Consider the following 19611-nt stretch of genomic DNA (forward strand, 5'->3'; position numbering starts at 1 on the left):
TGATTAGAAACACAAACTAAACACTAGTAACTCAGAACATTAAAAATAAATTTTTTAGAAACCTACACTTTGACTATGTAAAGATAGTTTCTGGGTTTTAAAAAATTATTATTTAAAAAATATTAAGAGAGGACACCCCTTAACTAAGTAGTAGTTCTGATAGTGCATGAACTTTGCTCTGTTTGACAGTATATAGGCTAGAGAACTAAATAAAACACATTTTATTTTTTTAAAGTGTGGGCTTTCTTCCTCTCTGTTGACTATATGGGTTTTAGTTTGTGGCTCAATAAAATGTGTACTAGGTCTAGGCTTTGACGTCCTGTAGACCTGGGACTGAATGTCTATTCTTCCTCTTTTCGGCTGTGTAACTTCTATCATGTTATTTAATACCTTCCAAACCTCAGTTTCCTCATCTGTACAGTAAGATAACCATAGTAATTATTTCATAGGATTACATGAGATCATGCATATTAAGTGCTTACATAGCTTCCTAGCTTGTGAGAAACTTAATAAAGGATAGCTGCTGTTAATACTATTATCAAATACTTTTTCCTTCACCAAACTTTTACTTTGTTTCTAATATTTTAAGCGATTTTGTATGTATAAATATATAAAAAGTGATTTAATGTGCAAATCATATTTTGTATGTATATGTTAAGTGATTTTTAGCTTTTTAATATTTCACTTGATAATGTAATTGTTTCCCAGTTTAACTTCTAGTAATTGGTACATAAAATCAAACAACATATCTTACAGGGCAACAGTTTTGCAGAGCAGAACAAATTAGAATCTGCTTGTGTATTTGAGTGCTGGACTGCTGTAGTCAGGTTACTTAGCCTGGTTAGTTCCTTAGATTTTCTGTAGAACCTATTTATAAAATGGGAATAAGAATATTTTTTCTTCATTTGTTTGGAGGATTATAGGAGTTGATGTTTTTAAAACTTGGGAAAGTGATTCATACATGGATTTGAGGAGAGTTTTAAAAATGTAGTTTTGACAGTGTATCATCATCACCATCTGTGCCATTGTAAGCACAGTGGCACAGTGTTCTGAGCCCTTTTTCGAATTCATTTAATCCTGTAACAACCCTGTGAGGTAGTTAGGTACAATTACCATGGCACAGAGAGGCTAAGTAACTGACCAATCGATAGTCACACACGAGGAAGTGGCATGGCCATGATTCAGACATAAGTCTTGTTGCTTATAACTTTTTTTAAGTTTATTTATCGAGAGAGAGAGATGGGAGGGGTGCAGAGAGAGAAGGAGAGAGGGAGAATCTCAAGAAGGCTCTGTACTGTCAGGGTGGAGCCCGATGAGGGGCTCACATCCACAAACTCATGAGATTATGACCTGAGCTGAAATTGAGAGTCAGGCCTCAGTCGACTGAGCCACCCAGGTGCCCCAATAGTGTATTTCTCTTAGCAACTGATACTTTACTGTGCCAACCTTATTTATGCCCATCTAGTCACCTGTTAGCTTGGTGTTTATTTGGGGAGTAGGGAGTCAACAGTAGGACCAAGAATCTGAAGTGGTTTATATGTAGTAGTTCTGAAGAGTAGCAGCAGTGTAATTGAGGCAGTAGTTAGTTGTATTCTGCTGTTACAGAAACACTGTCGTCCCTTGTCTTCTCTAAATTTCATGAGTTCATCACGTAAGTTTTCCTAGAGTATCTCAGCTTCCTTGTATTATGCGACAGCATCTTAACCTTAGCCTGCGTGTCATTTTCCATTATGCTCCACCTGAGAACATGTTTTGTAGTTTCCACATAGTGTTTCCAGCATCCTTCCTGGCGATGCTTTGAGTCGGCCTTTAGCATTGGTGACGGTCTTATCAAATGACTCTTTACTGTCAGAGGTCATTTATTTCTTTGATTAATAAATGTTTCACCTCTTTCATCTTTTGTGCCTTTGTGCATTTTATTCTGTATTAAAATGTCCCTTCATGTGAGCTACACAGACCAGTGGATGGACTTTCCACTAAAGGTCATCTTGGCTTTTTCTTTCATGTCTTGGAACTGGCATTGGAAGTAATGGAGGAAACTCTGCCAGGGATAAATCAGAAATAACTTGTGTTTAGCTTTAGAATGTTTTCATTTGTTTATGTTTACATATGAGTTTAGTAGATCTTAAACCTGCAAATCATTTAATTTTATCATAATAAAAATCATTGAAACAAATAACCTCAGCATAATGTATACTTCGTTGAGAGTAGAGATTTTTTCTTTTATTCTGTCTTTCCACTCTGTCAACCTCTTTTGTGAGAGACCAGCCTTCCTAAGGACAGAGTTCTATTAAAAAAAAGAATTGTTCTAAAATTCAGTAAATTTAATGATCAAATATTAAAAATATACAGATGATCTTCACTGAAAAAATCCTCCAAAAGAACTATGAAAACTCAACTTCTCATTTCCTTTTCCTCACCCCCAACTTAGTCTATTAGATTTCAGACTTTTTACCGGATGACTTAAAGAACTAGTGTCAGGTGGGAAGCAAGAATGGGATAGCTCTTTGATGTTTAGGTTGTCTTTTTTTTTTTTATTTTTTAATGTTTGTTTATTTTTGAGAGAGACCATGTGAGTGGGGGAGGAGCAGAGATAGAGAGAGACACAGAATCTAAAGCAGGCTCCAGACTCTGAGCTATCAGCACAGAGAAGTACATGGGGCTCGAACTCACAAACTCTGAGATGGGGACCTGAGCCGAAGTTGGATGCATAACTGACCAAGCCACCTAGGTGCCCCGAGGTTCACATTTTCTAATCTCAACACAACTTGAGATTGTGCCTTTCAAAAATCCTGTAACATTTAAGGGACAGAAATTTTACTGAAATTACATCACATTTAGAGGAGAAAAGATCTGAATTACAGGTGTAAAAGTTTCCTCCAACATTTCCCCCAACATTTTCCAGTGTTTTCTGGAAAACAAACTTAACTGCTTTTTTCCATTCAGGTTCTATAGCTTTAGAGTATTATTTCTAACAGTGCACCTTGTTCTAAATTCATTTTATAAACTTGAAAAGTATGTTAGTTATCTTGACATTTTTTATTCCCTTAGGTCTTCTCAAAGTATTACATGTGTCATTTGATTTCAGTATGTATATACTCAGTATGTATGGAATATGCTGTTGTATATTCAGTATGTATATATTCTGTAAATGTACATATGTATTGAAGTTTACATATTTTATGTGTCTGTTAGCTTACATGATAATTGCACAAGCACTTACTAATGACATTGATGGCAGTGTAACTGTATATAAATTCTGGGCACTGAAAACTACTCCCCTGTTGGCCACATTTCTAACACTGGAACCTGAATCTAAAGAATTATGGAGGCGCCTGGTTGCCTCAGTCGGTTAAGCATCCGACTTCGGCTCAGGTCATGAGCTCACGGTTTGTGGGTTCGAGCCCCGCGGTGGACTCTGTGCTGGCAGCCAGCTCAGAGCCTGGAGCCGCTTCGGATTCTGTGTCTCCCTCTCTCTCTGACTCTCCCCTGCTGACACTCTCTCTCTCTCTCTCAGAAGTAAATAAAAAAAAACATTAAAAAAAAGAATCATAGAAATGTTAAAGTATCTGCTCAAATGAGAAAGTCACATTGTTCTAATCCAACTGAAGGCTTTCTGAATGTGTGATAATATAAGCACAGTGGTTTTGTGTGTGTATGTGTATAAAAGGCCCAGTGATAAGGATACTATATCTTTCAGAAACCTCTTGTAATTGTTTTTATCCATACATCTGTTCATTTAAGTTTTGAATTTTGTGATGTGCCAGAACTGTTGTAGATGCTGGTGATGCTGCTGTGGTGGGAAAAGGAAGAAAAAAACCCAGATGAAAAACTGTTCTAGAGCTTGCACCCTTTTAGTAGATGTGATAACTAAGGAAAGTATGTTACAAGTGAACTGATATCATTTCTGTGGAGAAAAATAAAGTAGGGAAAGGCATTAGGGAATTGGGGACACAGTTTGAAATAGAGTAGTCTGGGTCTTCACTGGGAAGATGACATTTGAAACGATCTCAGAGAGATGAGGAACAAAACATACGAGGGGAGTAGCCTTCTGGATTGTTGAGATTTAGCAAGTAAGAAAGTAGGATTATTATGAATAAAGGGGTGCCCGTGTGGCTCAGTCAGTTAAGTGTCCAACTCTTGATTTTGGCTCAGATCATGATTCCAAGGTCATGAGATTGAGTCTCCCATCTGGCTCCACGCAGAGTGTGGTCTTAACGTTCTCTCTGCTTCTCCCAGTCCCTCTCCCTCTCCCCCTCCCCTGCTCATGCACATATGCATGCATGCTCTCCCTTTCTCTGTCTCTAAAAAAGAAAAATTGTGAATAAATTTTAGGTTCTGTCTTATAATAACTTCTAGTTTAAAACTTTAAAGTGGAAAAAATTTTTATTAGGTGTGAAAAATGAAAAATTATGTTCTGATTTTTAAATAACTTAATCCTAGGAAAGCCTATGGCCAATTTCCTTTTTCTGTAGATGGTGCCACCATTTACTTGAGTTTATTTGCTTTTCCTGCTGGATAACTTCGGAACTAGTCTCTATCATATCCAGTGTATTCTGCTTTCTATATTTTCTACGTACTCTACCTCGTGTGTATCTCTTGTGTCTTTTACTTCTTCCTAATTTCCAGCAACACTGCTTTAGCTTGGGTTTGTCACTTTTCTCCTGGATTGTTGTAATACTGTTCTAGAATTTAGTTTCCCCCAAATGTATTTGTTAACATAAAATTTACTTGCCCTTTCCCTACATAAAAATTTTCGATTGTTTTCCTTAGCTTTCAGGATTTTGTTGCTTTATTTGTTTGAGTTTTATTTTACTCATCTGATAATTATCATTATTACCATTAACAGAGTTAATGCTTTCTACTTCATAAAGATACCATCAGGATTAAATCAACTCCTTCAATTACTGTATAGTACCCACAGTAATGCTTTGGTGCTCCCTAGGGTTTTGTTCTGAGTTCTCTTCTACATATTCTACTTGGTTTTAATTATCGAGTACATGTGGATGAGATCCAGATCTGTTTCTTTAGTTTAGTACTACTTTCTTGAGCTTCATGCTCACCTTTCCGGGACAAATCCATTTAGATGGCCCTGCAGGGAGTCTCAAATGAGTCATGTCTCGGCCTAACTCATTTTCTCCCTTCCAAGCCAAACATGGCTGATGTGTTTCTAACATTTTTTGCAGTTACCATGCTCTTTTGTACAGTTGTATGAGGTTGAAAACCTTGGAATCTTTATTTTCTCACTTCTCATATTTGTTTGCTAATCAAGTTGAATTGACTGATTACAGGTCATCATTATATCTAGAATTTGCCTTTCTCTGCTTCACTCTCCTTGTCCTGGTAGGTGCCTTTTTGGCCTTCCCTTGCCTCAGTTAGTAAAAAGTTTATTTACTAACTCATTCTCTTCCTTTCTCTTACATACAGAAATCCATCCTTTGCACTGATACCAGATTTATTTTTCAAAACGGTCTTGATACGTAGATTCTTGTCTCAAACATTTTTTATTAAATGTTTTTAATTGTTTATTTTTGAGAGAGAGAAAGCGCACGAGTGGGGTAAGGGCAGAGAGAGAGGGAGACACAGAATCCAAAGCAGGCTTCAGGCTCTGAGCGGTCAGCACAGAGCCCGATGTGGGACTGGAACTCATGAACCACGAGAGTATGACCTAGGCCGAAGTTGGATGCTTACCCTGCAAGGTATCCCTCAGAAACTCTTTTTAAAGGTTTGTGTGAACTTTATTCTAAATCATTTTAACACTTGATTCTAAAGATACAAAACCACTAACATTATGCATCAGTGCTTTCTGGAATAATATTTTAGAAAGACTGTATCACTGAACTTTATTATTTTCATTTTTTTTTAGATTATGGTAAACATAGCATTTACCATCATAATGTCCTCAAGGTTCATCCGTTTTGTAGCATTTCCTTACTTTTTAAGGCTGAATAATATCCCATTATATATATGTATATATACACACACACACACATTTATATATATAGGCACACTTTGTACTTAACAGATACTCTTTTTTTTAATACAAATTGAAGGTTTTTGGCAACCTTGTGTTGAGCAAGTCTACTGGTGTCCTTTTCCAAACAACACTTGTTTATTTTATGTCTGTCTATCACATTTTGGTATTTCTTGCAGTATTTCAGACTTCTAAATTATTGTTACGGTGACCTGTCGTCAGTGATTTTTCATGTTACTAATGAGATTGTTTTGAGATGCCATGGACTGTGCCCATGTGAGACTGTAAACTCAGTTGATAAGTGTTGTGTATATTCTGTCTGCTCCACTAACCAGCCGTTTCTCTGTCCTCCTCCACGTCTCTTTCTTCCCTAAGACAAAACAGTATTGAAATCAGGGCCATTCATAACCTCACAATGGCTTATAAGTGTTCAACTGAAAGGAAAAGTCACACATCTCTCACTTGCAATCAGAAGCTATACATGATTACACTTAATGAGGAAGGAATGTCAGCCTTTCTAGGCTGAAAGGTAAGTCTGTTGTGCCAAACAGTCAGCGGAGTTGTGGAAGCGAAGGAAAAGCTCCTGAAGAAAGTCAAGAGTGCTGCCCCCGTGACACACAACAGATGAGAGTAAGAAAACAAAACGGCGTCATTGTGACATGGGGAGCGTTTTAGTGTCTGGAGAGAAGCCCAGACAAGCCAGGACAATCCCTTCAGAGAAGCCAGAGCGAGGCCCGGACTCCATCCTGTGGAGGCCGAGGGAGGTGAGGAGGCCGCGGAGGCCGGGTNTCTCTCCACATCTGTAAACTGCTGTGCCTTTATCTAAGATAGTAACATCAAGTCCAATATCATAAAAAAGTAGGAAAAATAAAATCAAGCCAATTCCAGCCTACGTGGTGTTTGAAAAGTGACTGCTGTCAGAAAGCTTTGTTGTTCAGTTAGGATCACAGTCCTGGGCTGCCCATTTTCTAGTTTCTGAATATAGTTATTGCATAAATTTTGGCCAGGGTTTTGTTGTTTGTGGAGGGCTACTTTGGTACTAGTTACTCTGAGTATAATAATAAACTGGCTGCGTGTGTCCCCATCAGTCAGTTAGCTCAGCCTCTTTTTTCCCCTCAACGTAACAAGAGTGCCCAACTATGCTTGGAAAAAAGATTATAAAGTTCAGGGAACTACAAGCGGCCATTTGTGGAGGAGTATTAGACGTAGAAGGTACAGAGAAGAAGTTCTAGAAACCTTTCAGGTCCCCTGGAGTCTTCATGAATATTAAGCTATGTGGACATATATGGTGTGACCCCACGACCTCTGCCAAAGGATACCTGCCAGGGTTTTCAGCTGTAAAGCTTATACACGCCTGGGAGACATTCCATTGCTGACCACCCAGGGAGAAGGCACCTGGTTTAGGACTAGAACATTCAGTGGAGAGCTCAGAAGGGCTGAGCTAGCCTAAAGTAAAGGTTGAACCCACCCTAAAAACATACAAACATGCTGTGAAAAGTTCAAGATCTACAATTTAACAGCCACTCAAAATAAAAAAATCTCAACATTCCTTAAAGGAAGACACTTGAACAGTTTTCCATTTTTTTCCACTAGAGTGTGTTTTAGCACATCCAGGATCATCATTTTATTTCACCCAGAAATACTTTCATAATTGATACTCTAGTAAACAGTTGTGTTGACTACAAATGATGAAATATGAGGTATGGAGTTTGAGGAAAGATGAGCCTTTCTGTAACTAATTGGAGAACCGAATCCTCTTGGTGCCAGAATTCACCACTTAGAATTGCCAGAAGTTCCTAGATTAAGCATAGCACGTTCTAGAATAATTTTAAGATTAAAAAAATATGAGTCGCTAAGGGAGTAGATCTTACAAGTTTTCATCACAAAGTGATGGTTGTTAACTAATGTTGTGTTAATCATTTTATAATATATACATATATCAAGTTCGGTTTTATCTCGTAATATCATAGTGTTCTATGGCAGTTACACCTCAGTAAAATCGGGAGAAAAGATTGAAAACCTGGAATGAGATCTTCATTATCATTATCAAACATTTGTTATATGCTTCCTATTATTTGTATAGAGTGCTAAAGAGATATAAGATGCTAGTGAAGAGAGAACTATTTAAAGGTAATGGTGATAAAAAGCAGCAGATGCTAAGTGAATAAATAACCCCCAAAGTGGGAATGGCAGTTAGGGGAACGTGCTAAGTTGTCAGTTTTGTGTACAGGATTCCAGCTATACTTGTGAGGAAAACCGGACTTAATTTAGTTATACTGACAGGAGAAATACTGCATAATCAGCTAGCTGTATTTCTGAAGTTCCTGTCCATCCTCTCCACCTCCCAGATTCATTCGGTTATCTACTACATTATTATTTTCTTTAGCTGGCACTGAAAGTATTTGAGATCTCCTACCAAATAGAGATTGTTGCAATAAATGCCTGCTGAATTTAATTTATAGTGACCATTTTCTGTATGACCTTATTTAGCCCTCCAAGTCTGAGTTGACATAAATTAGAGGCAATTTTTTTTTGAAGACTTTTCCCACAATTTTTATGACCTATTTCTGAGTGCTGTGTTTGAGTTTTGATTTTTGTCAGTTTGGTGGGAATATGCTTCCTCAGGCTATGGGAAGTTTGATTAATAGTTGTCCTTCCCTATAGGAGTTTTAATTGCCCTGTTGCCCTATGGGGGCTGCTTGTTGCCAAGAATGCCTTGCTTTTGTTAGAATGGGGCACTGAGAAACTTGACTTTTAATTCATGAGAAATACGTTAGTAAAACAGAACTCTGGAATTGGCTTGATTTCATTTTTCCTACTTTTTTATGATATTGGACTTGATGTTACTATCTTAGATAAAGGTACAGCAGTTTACAGATGTGGAGAACTCATTTGAAATTACAGATACTGGGTTCAGTCTAGTCTGATTCTACTTTTCACTGCCAGTCACTTTGGTAAAGCTGCTTTTTAAGTCCATTTTTATGCTTTTGTGTGCCTATAAAATGAGAAAAACAAGTTAGCGTGTTCTTAATAAGTTGCAGTTGATATTGTTGTCTAGGCTGCCTTCTGAATTATTAAACATAATCTGCTTCTACTCGATATTTAGGGCAAATTATGTCAGGAGAAGTAGGGGATTTAAGTTCTCTAAATATGTGGATTCCCTTATCTCTTTTATTTCTCCAAATCCAGTAGTAATGTCCCCACTTTAATTTCTGAGTTTAGTTAAGTCTTCGTTTTTCCTTAGTTTTTTAAAAAATTTTTTAGTTTTCAAAGAACTAATTTGTTTTCATTGATTTTTTTTTTCTCTTTTCAATTTGGTTCATATCCAATCTTTTTTATACCCTTCCTTCTGTTAGTTTTGAGTTTATTTTTCTCTTTTTCTAGTTTCTTAAGGTATAAAATTAAGTTATAGATTTGCGATCTCTCTTCTTCAATGTAAGCATTTTAGCTATAAAATTTCCTATAAGTACTGCATTTACTCATACCATGATGTTGTGTCTTAATTTTCATGAGTCTCAAAGTATTTTCTAATTTCCCTTTTGGTTTTCTCTTTGATCTATTGGCTAAGAGATGTTTACTTTCCATGTTTGTGAGTTTTCTAGTTTGCGTTTTGTTATTGATGTCTGTTTTTACTAAATTGTGGTGAGAGAAGACACTCTGTAGGATTTCAGTCTTTTTAAATTTATTGAGACGTTTTTCTGTCCAAATGTATGTTCTCTTCTGGAGAATGTTCATGTGCATTTGAGCAAGAACATGTATTGTGCTGCTGTTGGGTGGAGTGTTCATATGTGTTTTAGGTCTAAATGGTATATAGTGTTTAGATTCTTTTTCCCTCTGAACTTCTGTCTGGTTCTGTCCATGATTGAAAGTGGGACATTGAAATTCCCAGCTGTTAGGATAGAATTGTTTCTCCCTTCAGTTTGGTCAGTATTTGCTTCATATGTTTGAGGTGTATCTGTTTGTAATTGTGATCCCTTCTTGCTGGATTGACCTTTTTATTACATATACAGATCTTCCTTGACCTACAGTGGGATTTTATTCCAGTAAATCCATTCCAAGTTGAAAATGGCATTTAACCTACCAAACATCAGAGTTTAGCTTAGCCTACCTTAAATGTGCTCAGAACACTTACATTAGCCTACAGCTGGGCAGCATCATCTAACAGAGAGCCTGCTTTTTAATAAAGTGCCAAATAGCTCATGTAAATTATTGAATACTGTACCGAGAGTGAAAAGAAGAATGACTGTATAGAAACAGAATTTTTTTTTAATTCATTTATTTTGAGAGAGAGAGAGCACAAGTAGAAAGGGAGAGAGAGGGAGAGAGAATCCCAAGTAGCCTGCACACTCAGGCAAGAATCGATCTCACAACTGTGACATCACAACCTGAGCCAAAATCCAGAGTCTGTTGCTTAACCCACTGAGCCACCCACGTGCCCCAGGTCTAGAATTTTTGTAAGTGTATCAGCTGTTTACCTTTGGGATCTCCTGGGTGATTGGGAGCTGTGGCTTGCTGCCTCTAACGTTACAAGATTATCGTACTGCATTTCCCTAGCCTGGAAAAAACATCAAATTTGAAATAAGGTTTCTACTGAATGTGTAGCACTTTCACATTGTTGTAAAGTTGGAAAAATGTAAGTTAAGTCATTTTAAGTTGAGGATTGTCTGTGATGCCCTTCTTTGTGTCTTGTAACAATTTTTGATCGAAAGTATTTTGTCAGGTCTTATTATTAACACCCTGCTGTGTTTAATTGCTGTTTGTATGGAAGATCTCTTCCATCCTTTCAATGTCGACTATCTGGCTTTGGATCTGAAGTAAGTCTCTTTAGACAACTTAGACATAGAATCCTATGGTTTTTTAAAAATCCATTCTGACAGTGTTTGCCTTTAATTGGAATGTTTGACCCAGCGATAAAGTGATTACTGATAAAGAAGGACTTCTTCCATTTTGCTCTTTTCTGTGTGTCATATCTTTTTTGTCCCTCAGTTCTTCCGTCAATGCCTTCTTTTGCTTGATTTTTTGTGATGTACCATTCTGATTAGTTTCTCATTTCATTTTCTGTATGTTATTTTCTTAGCGGTTGCCCTGAGGGCTGCATTTAACATCTTGTACTCACAGTAACCTAAATTGCATTAAAAGTAATTTAGCTTCATTAGTACATAAACAGTATATTCAGGAGTATGTACAGGAGTACATATCCATTCCTCCCTTTTTTATGTTCTTATTGTCGCACATTACATCTTTATACGTTGTGTACCCATAACATAGATTTATGATTACTATTTTAGGCCTTAGTCTTTTAAGTCACATAGGTAAAAAGGTGGATTGTTGAACCAAAAATACAGCACTGCTGGCTTTATATTTACCTGTACCTTTACCATTGTTCTTTATTTTTTCCTAAAACTTTGGAATAGTGTCTTTTTGTTTCTGCATGAGGGCCTCCTTTTAGGGGTTCTGGTAGGTAAGGTCTGCTTGCAACAAATCTCTCCACTTCTGTTTGTTTGGAAATCTTTCTCTTTTATTTTTGAAGGATAATTTTTCTGGATATAGAATTCTTGGTGACTTTTTTTTCTTTCAGCACTTGTGGTATGTCATCCCACTGCCTGTGGCCTCCATGGTTTTTGATTAGAAGTTGGTTGCTAATCTTACTGAGAACCCCTTGTTGTAAATGATGAGTCACTTTTCTCACTGCTCTCAAGATACTTTGTCTTTCAATAGTTTGAATGTAGTGTATCATGGTGTGGGTCTTTTAAAATTGTATTTGGAGTTTTCTGACCTTAACTGGATGATTAGATTTATGTCTTTACCAGATTAGGGACATTTTCAGCCATCATTTATTCGGTTATTTTTTCTGCTTTCTCTTGCCTTGCCTTTGGGACTCTCACTCTACATATGTTGGTATGCATGGTAGTGTCCCACAAGTCTCTTAAGCTGTGCTTTTTCTTCATTCTTTTTCTTTCTCCTTCTCGGACTGTATATTTAATAAAGTCACATATGAACAATAATATTTGTTGAGTTTTAGTGGACCATAGTCCACAAGTTATTTGATGTAGTATACTGTATGAGCTGACACGGGCCATATCTCTGTGGTAGAGGATAAAACAGCATTGTGTACCAGTTTTGGCACTTAAAGCCTCTGCCCAGAGGTGACACAAATAACTCCCCCTTGTGGTTTATAATAGGACAAAGTCAGTCACATGACCATTCCTTTTTTAGTGGTCAGGAAAACACAGTTTTCTGTGCCCAGGATGAAGAATATAATATTTCTCAGTAGCTTAAATGACCACCCGGAATGTGTACAGTGCAATTGTACCTGTCTCTGACGAGCTTCTATTACTAAGCAGGAATGAGAATTCTCAGTATGCTTTTATTATCTCTTTTCAAACAAGGCCATGAGAAAGCTGTCTGAAAACACATTTCTGTTGCCACTGTCCAAGTCCTTCCTTGTGTACTCTTTGTTTTTAAAATTTTTTAAACGTTTGTTTATTTTTGAGAGAGAGAGCACAGGTGGGGGAAGGGCAGAGACAGGGAGACACAGAATCTGAAACAGGCTCCAGACTCCAAGCTGTCAGCACAGGGCCTGATGCGGGGTTTGAACTCACAAACTGCAAGATCATGACCTGAGCCGAAGTCAGATGCTTAACTGAGCTACCCAGGCCCCCCATTCCTTGTGTACTCTTACCGACAGTCTCCTAACTAGTCTACAGGTTCCATTCCTTCTCCCCACTCCATTCCCCTGTCTGTTCTTTAGCATTCATTCTCGTATTTTTTTCTGCAGACAAAGGTTATTGTTAGTCTCCTTAACTCTCTAGTAGTTGTCCGTGTCCTAGGATCTGGAATTGAAGCCACAGGCTCACACATGAGTTCCTTCACTTACCAACTCTGTGACCATGAGCCAAAGCTTTAGTTTCTTTTCTGAGAAAAGGGGGAAAATAATACCTGTCTCAGAGGATTATTAGCATTTATGTGAGATATGTGCAGAACATTTTGTACACTCATACATAGTAAATGCTCAATTTATTGCTCTTTTTCCTGACATTGAGTGCTCTTTATAATCTTGTTTTATTGTTCCAGCCTCATCTTCTGTGATTCCCTTCCAAAAGTCTGATACTGTACACTCAAGTTATTGTTGAACTATAAATAATAGTATTTTTATCAGAAATTTAGTTTTTTTTATTAATATAACTTCTAACTCTATTTTTTACTTAATTTGGAAGAAGACATGGAAACTTGTGTGTGACATTTATCTCTAATTTTATAATGGGAATATTGAGGAGTCAGGATTTACTTAAATTTGCTTTGAAATTCATATACTACTTCAGCGCTCTAATCAATGAGAGTATTTATATAAAGGAAAATAGATGGCTTCTAATTTGAAGATGGTAACAAGACTTTTTTCATCCTTTCTTTTGAAAATAACCAGCAGAATAACAAGTTGAAATACTATTTTTATCTTTAATGAAAGTGAGAGGCCTCTTTAACCCTGAGCTAAACATTGGATGAGAAAGAATAAATGACTAAGGAAGAATATGAAACTCAAGAGCCTAAGGTTAGTTACATAATACTGATAAAAATCAACTTGTTTGAGTCCCATAAATACAGCAGAACAAACTAATGGTTACCAGCGGGGAGGGGGGGGGGGAACCTGTGGGGGGGAGGCAAAATGGGGGAAGGGAGTGGCAGGTACAGGCTTCCAGTTATGGAATATATAAGTCATAGGGATGAAAGGTACAGATTGGGGAATATATAAGTAGTATTGTGATAGTGTCGTGTGGTGACAGATGGTGGCCACACTTGGGATGAGCATAGCATAATGTATGGACTTAATGAATCACTGTTTTGTACACCTGAAACTAATGTAACATTGTGTATCAACTGAATTTCAGTTTTCAAAAAATAGGAAAAAAAAGAAAAAGAAAAACAACTTGTTAGACCTTCAAAATCTTGGAAAGACCCAGGAATTAGATTCAGTAGTACCATAGAATATAGGAGTGACCCAGGAGCCATAAACAGGAGGGTTGTTTTGAAAATTTGAATAAGGTGTGAGGAGTTTTATGTTTCCACATCACAAGTGACAGGAAGTATATTGTCTGATAAGCCAGAGGGATTCCAGACACAGAGTAGGGCAAGGGTGAGCTGCTGAACTAAAGGTGGGGATTAAATGAAAATTGTCACACTGAACAGTAGGATGGCAAGCCTTCTTCCTTTGCTTGGCTCTAGACTTCTAGCTTCTATGCTTGATATCCCCGGCAAGATTGAGGGATCCTTCCTGGGGAAATTAATTTTTTTAATGTTTTATTTATTTCTGAGAGAGAGAGAGAGAGAGAGACAGTGTGAGCAGGGGAGGGTCAGAGAGACAGGGAGATACAGAATCCGAAGCAGGCTCCAGGCTCTGAGCTGGCTGTCAGCACAGAGCCCGATGTGGGGCTCGATTCCATGAACCATGAGATCATGACCTGAGCCAAAGTCGGACGCTTAAATGACTGAGCCACCCAGGCGCCCCTTTTCCTGGGGAAATTAAATGAGTCCAGAAAAATGACTGAAAAGGCCCTGATATTTGAAGACCTCAACAAAAATGCCGGTTGGTTTCTACCAGTTGAAAAGCCCAACTTGAACACACAGACCTTGTAATTAGAATTAGAGCTCATAATTTTTCTTGCTAACCTCTTCAACGCAGATGGACAGCCAGGAATTGTTAGGCATCCTAGGAAAGCTTCCAGGGTGAAGGAGAGACACACAGCAGAAAAAGGAAACTCAAAAGAAATAGACAGTACAGGGAACAAAAACATTTTGAGGAAATGAAAATTCACAACCTCAGACAGGTGTTTTCTAATTAAAACTGGTGTATGAAAAGAAAGGGAAGGTGGGCGACAGTGTTCCTGGGAAGAAAGGACAAAAGTAGAAATTTCAAATTCAGTGAAGCATTGGAAGAAACAGTTGGGGAGCTCTCTGGGTAAGAGGGGCAAAAAGGAAGAATTAGAGGTTCATCTGAGGTCTAGTATCTAACCTCATAGGAGCTCCAGAAAGAGGAGGAAGTAGAGAATCTTTTTAGTATGTAAAGGAAACAAAATATGTAAATTTGCCAGACCTAAACTAAAGACTGTTACTAGCTTGCTTGGTGCAAACAATGATAAGTCCTCACACTTGTAAAAAAAAAAAAAAAAAGTACACTGTCCTGAAATTTTGTAACTCCCTAGAAATCAAAGGAAGGTCACTCCTAAGAACTTCCTGATGGGAAAAACAGATCAAAAATAAAGTCTTTGAATAAGAATGTCATTGGACTCCACATTAGACTTTAGAATCTAAAAGACATTTTCGGAAAGGCTTTAAAATGCTGAAAGAAATACATCAGTTTAAGCTCTTGTTAAGGAATTTGTTAGTATAACAGTATAATGGTAAACTCTGAACCCATCTCCCACCTTCACAAGTTATCGATATGTATGTACGCTTTTAGTATTTTGAACAAATTTCAGATACTGTATCATTTCAGTCTCAAATAGCTTTATCAGTAACAAGTGGACATTTTATTTTATTTTTTTTTTAATTTTTTTTTTTTAAATGTTTTATTTATTTCTAGGAGAGAGAGAGAGACAGCATGAGCAGGGGAGGGTCAGAGAGAGAGAGACACAGACTCTGAAACAGGCTCCAGGCTCTGAGCTGGCAGTCAGCACAGAGCCCGACGCGGGGCTCGAACCCACGAACCGCGAGATCATGACCTAAGCGAAAGTCGGACGCTCAACCGACTAAGCCACCCAGGCGCCCCACAAGTGGACATTTTAAAGAAACAAAGCTATAATGCTATTAAATCTAACAAAATTAATAATTTATTAATATCAGTCTCCATTTTAATGCAAAGCTGTCTTTTTAGGAATTTGTTCAAACCAAGATCTATTTCATTTGGTGTATATGTCTTAAGTTTGTACTTTTTAACCTACCTACTGGTGTTGTATGCATTTATTAATTTTATTCCCTGTGTCTGTTATTTTGATAGGGATTATAAAATTGTGATTAAAATTTTTTTTAAATGTTTATTTATATTTGAGAGAGAGAAACAGTGAGCAGGAAGGGGAGGGCCAGAGAGAGAGATGGAGACAGAATGTGAAGCAGGCTCCAGGCTCTAAGCTGCCAGCCCAGAGCCCCAGTCGGGGCTCAAACTCATAAGCCATGAGATCATGACCTGAACTGAAGTCAGACGCTTAACTGACTAAGCTACCCAGACACCCCCAAAATTTAAAAATAGTTTTTTTTTTAAATTCTACCATTCGTTCTGCATTCTGTAGCTATCCTTACATAAAGAAAAACTTCTTTCATGGTCTATTTGACGTTTACCCTGAAATATAGTCCATACAGGAAAAAAGAAGAGATAGTTGATCCTTTCCCTTTTCTTGCAGTAACCAGTTGTGTCCTAAGAACTTCCAGAGGAACCAACTAATGAGTGCTGTTAGTATTGTAAATGTGGGGGTTTTTACATTTTTGGGTTTTAACCAATTGCAGTCATTCTTTTTGATCAGACTGTCACATGTTTAGCCTGTTGCAGAGCCCATAAAAATGGTATTATTTAAATGGCATCCTTGCTTGTCAAACCCAAGGCTCATGTTACCAGATCTTCCCCCTATATTGGAGTAAGTCAGCGCTCCAAAGACGTTTGGCTTCCTTCTGTGCAAATTAATATTTTGAAGACTGTGACTTGATGCTGATTGTTATTGGTTATATTTGCTTTTAGGACTTTTTAGTGCACAGAGATAAAGAGTAAATTTTAGAAAGAGGAAAACATATTGTGAGTTAATACTGATATCATTAATTCAAATTAAAGATTAAGTTAAAAGTTAAAGTTTTTAAAAGCTTTACAATTGGGGCGCCTGGGTGGCTTAGCCGGTTAAGCGTCTGACTTTCGCTTAGGTCATGATCTAGCAGTTCGTGGGTTCGAGCCCCGCGTCGGGCTCTGTGCTGACTGCCAGCTCAGAGCCTGGAGCCTGTTTTGGTCTGTGACTCCCTCTCTCTCTGACCCTCCCCTGCTCACCCTGTCTCTCTCTCTCTCCTAGAAATAAATAAAACATTTAAAAATAAATAAATAAATAAAATAAAATTTTTTAAAGTTTTGAAAGTTGAGTTTTACTTCTCTAGCTTTATATTTGTATATTTTCTCTTATTGATAATCTTGGTTCCTAATAATGTAAACATAATCACTTACTTGGTTCATCCTTTTGTATACAGAGTGGCTCCAAAATAATATCACTATTATTATAACAGTATTATTACTGATTACAGTTTGATTCTTTTAGGATTTTTATCCTTAGAAATTTTCCATTAAGGATGCACAAACTACTGTATTTCAAAGTTACTTGAAATAATTCTTATTTGTGCTTTCAGCTTGATGTATAATTAGGTTTGTTTCTTTTCTGTTTTTAGAGATTGGCTTTTGTTGTTGCTTTTAATTTTAATTTGGTTTATTATATAAAATATTTTAATGTCCCAAAGTTTAAAAAAATGTGGCATTCCTTACCTTATATTCTGTCTTCCCCTGTAGATCACCATTTTCATTTTAGTTTTGGGTCTTCTTTTCATTTTTAAGTTTAGCACAGGCGTATGAACATTTGTTTTTTCCTTCCCTGTCATACAAATGTAGCAGATTACATACAGTGTTGAGAACGTTGATTTCTCTCACAAGAGATCCTGAAGTCATTCCAAGGAGTCTAGAGAGTTCTTCTACCTTTCCTTTGTTTTTTGGCTGCATAATATTTTATTCTTGAGATGCATATTTTGTTTGCAGCAGTCTTTTGATGTAATAAGTTTCTTTCTGTGAGCATCATCTTGTGTTGGGATATGCAGCTTAAAACTCTCTACCCAGATACTCATGCAGGTGTCAAAGACAGTGGACTTGGGAATTGCCCACTTACTCCACATACTCTTTTCCAGGAAGCCACAAGAATATGTGACCCCAGTAAGAGGAATAAAGAAAATAAAGGCTTATAGGAAAGAAGCAAAGAAATCATCAGGATGATGACAAAGGGAATTACCAGGATAATACTGTGCATTAGACTTAGTCATTAGGGCGCTGGGCAGCAGGAGAGATGTTACGTTATTGTCACAGGCTTGACCGCATAGAAAGTTATATTGAGAGTTGTTTTTGTCAGAGCTTTTAAGGAGTCAGAGAAAACTTAGGTACAAAACCAGTTAAATGGAAGTATGCAGTAAAGTTAACATCAGAAAAATTAGCAAGCTGTGTAAGAAAAGAAATGTAATCATTCAGTACTTCTTGACCCAGAAGTAAAAATTATTTATTCGATCGTTATAATGAAAACATTCTTGCATACTTAGGAAGATGGGGAAAATGGAGAATGAGAGTGGGAAGTTAGTAGATAATGTCTAAATAATGATACTGAAGCAGCTTGAGTGTATTGTGGAAAAAATATCCAGGTATATAGAAGAAGATAATAGCTAAAAAAAAAAACCAACAACCAAAAAACAAAACTGAAGCTAGTTGTATCTTCACAAAAAAAAACCCATAACAACCTGCTTTTTCCCCTTTGTCATAAGCTTCTAGCACTATTTGCTTAAGTCACGTATATGTAGTGCTTTGAAAAATAACTTTAAAACTAGATAATGTGGAGAATTATCTCAGGAAATTCATTATAGTGTGTTTGATTAGCAGTCCAGATAGGAGTCCTGTAAACTAATAACTCATGGTGTCTTTCTTAGTAGCTATCACAGCAAGCACGTTAAATGAATCTGAACCTGTGTGGTTTAACATTAACCAGTTTAGCCATTCAGACATCCACAAGGAGTCAAATATTCCAGGTCACAGTGTAGCAGAACAGGGTAAAGTGTCACCAAGCTTCCATATGGAAAGTTACCTAAAACCAGAAAGCAGGAAAAGTATCAAAATAATTTTCACCAAGCCAGGAAGCTTAAAGGCTGTTGAATGTGTTAGACTATTTACACATAACTGTAAAGGTATAGGTGACTGGAGACGGAGAAATGGCAGGCTCATTGTTGCCAAGAGTAAGCGACAGCTGACAGTAAGAGAAGAGATGGATAGCTTTTAAATCCCAGCACAGGAATTGAGAAAGAATGGTCCCAAACATGCAGAGATAAAGATCACAGCACTATCATCTGGTCCTTTTGAGGGGTTGTGTGTGGTGGCTGTTGATCTAGGCACTCTCATGTAGCAGGGAGCTACCAGGTTTAGCCATTTTGCTATTTATTATCAAGTTTTATGTGAAATATTTCCTGTTGTATCCCTGAATTGACCTTAATTCCGATACATACCCAAAGGATAGAAGAACAAGGATGTTGTATGACATAAGGTAAAATGAGGTGAGGATTTGGATCACTTTGGACATGCTCTATGTAGAAACGTGTGTATCTCCCAAAGTTGCCCACCTCAGAAAGGGCCATCAGTTATTTAAAAACATTTGTTGGTTCTCTTGAGAATTTGCTTTTACTGTTTTTTAGATTCTTTGCTCTCCTGCCTCTACTCCTACCTCCCCCCCCCCCCCNGAATTGAAGTCCATTTTTCATTTCAGAACCTCAGAGATTAGTGCCTGATTTGTAAGTTTGTTTATGTTTACTCTGGGTATATATGAGTCACAGAGTGGGGGAGAATTCATATTTTTCTCTTTAATCGTATATATTTT

The 19611-nt window shown here is 37.3% G+C and overlaps 1 protein-coding gene across 5 annotated transcripts in view; it reads left to right on the forward strand.

The window, feature by feature from the left end:
* RIC1 (RIC1 partner of RAB6A GEF complex) overlaps positions 1-19611 on the forward strand; it is a 105204-nt gene that overhangs the window by 30194 nt on the left and 55399 nt on the right. Inside the window, exon 1 of one of the 5 annotated variants that reach the window (XM_077759476.1) lies at positions 13398-13523. The exons of the other annotated variants lie outside the window; for them this stretch is intronic. Coding sequence (XP_077615602.1) covers positions 13504-13523 — 20 coding nt within the window. The 5' untranslated portion in view covers positions 13398-13503. Of the gene's footprint in view, positions 1-13397; positions 13524-19611 lie in introns of those variants that run through there. 5 annotated transcript variants of the gene reach the window in all.

The sequence above is a fragment of the Crocuta crocuta genome, unplaced genomic scaffold (assembly GCF_008692635.1).
Source record: "Crocuta crocuta isolate KB4526 unplaced genomic scaffold, BGI_CrCroc_1.0 scaffold41, whole genome shotgun sequence".
Lineage (NCBI taxonomy): Eukaryota > Metazoa > Chordata > Mammalia > Carnivora > Hyaenidae > Crocuta > Crocuta crocuta.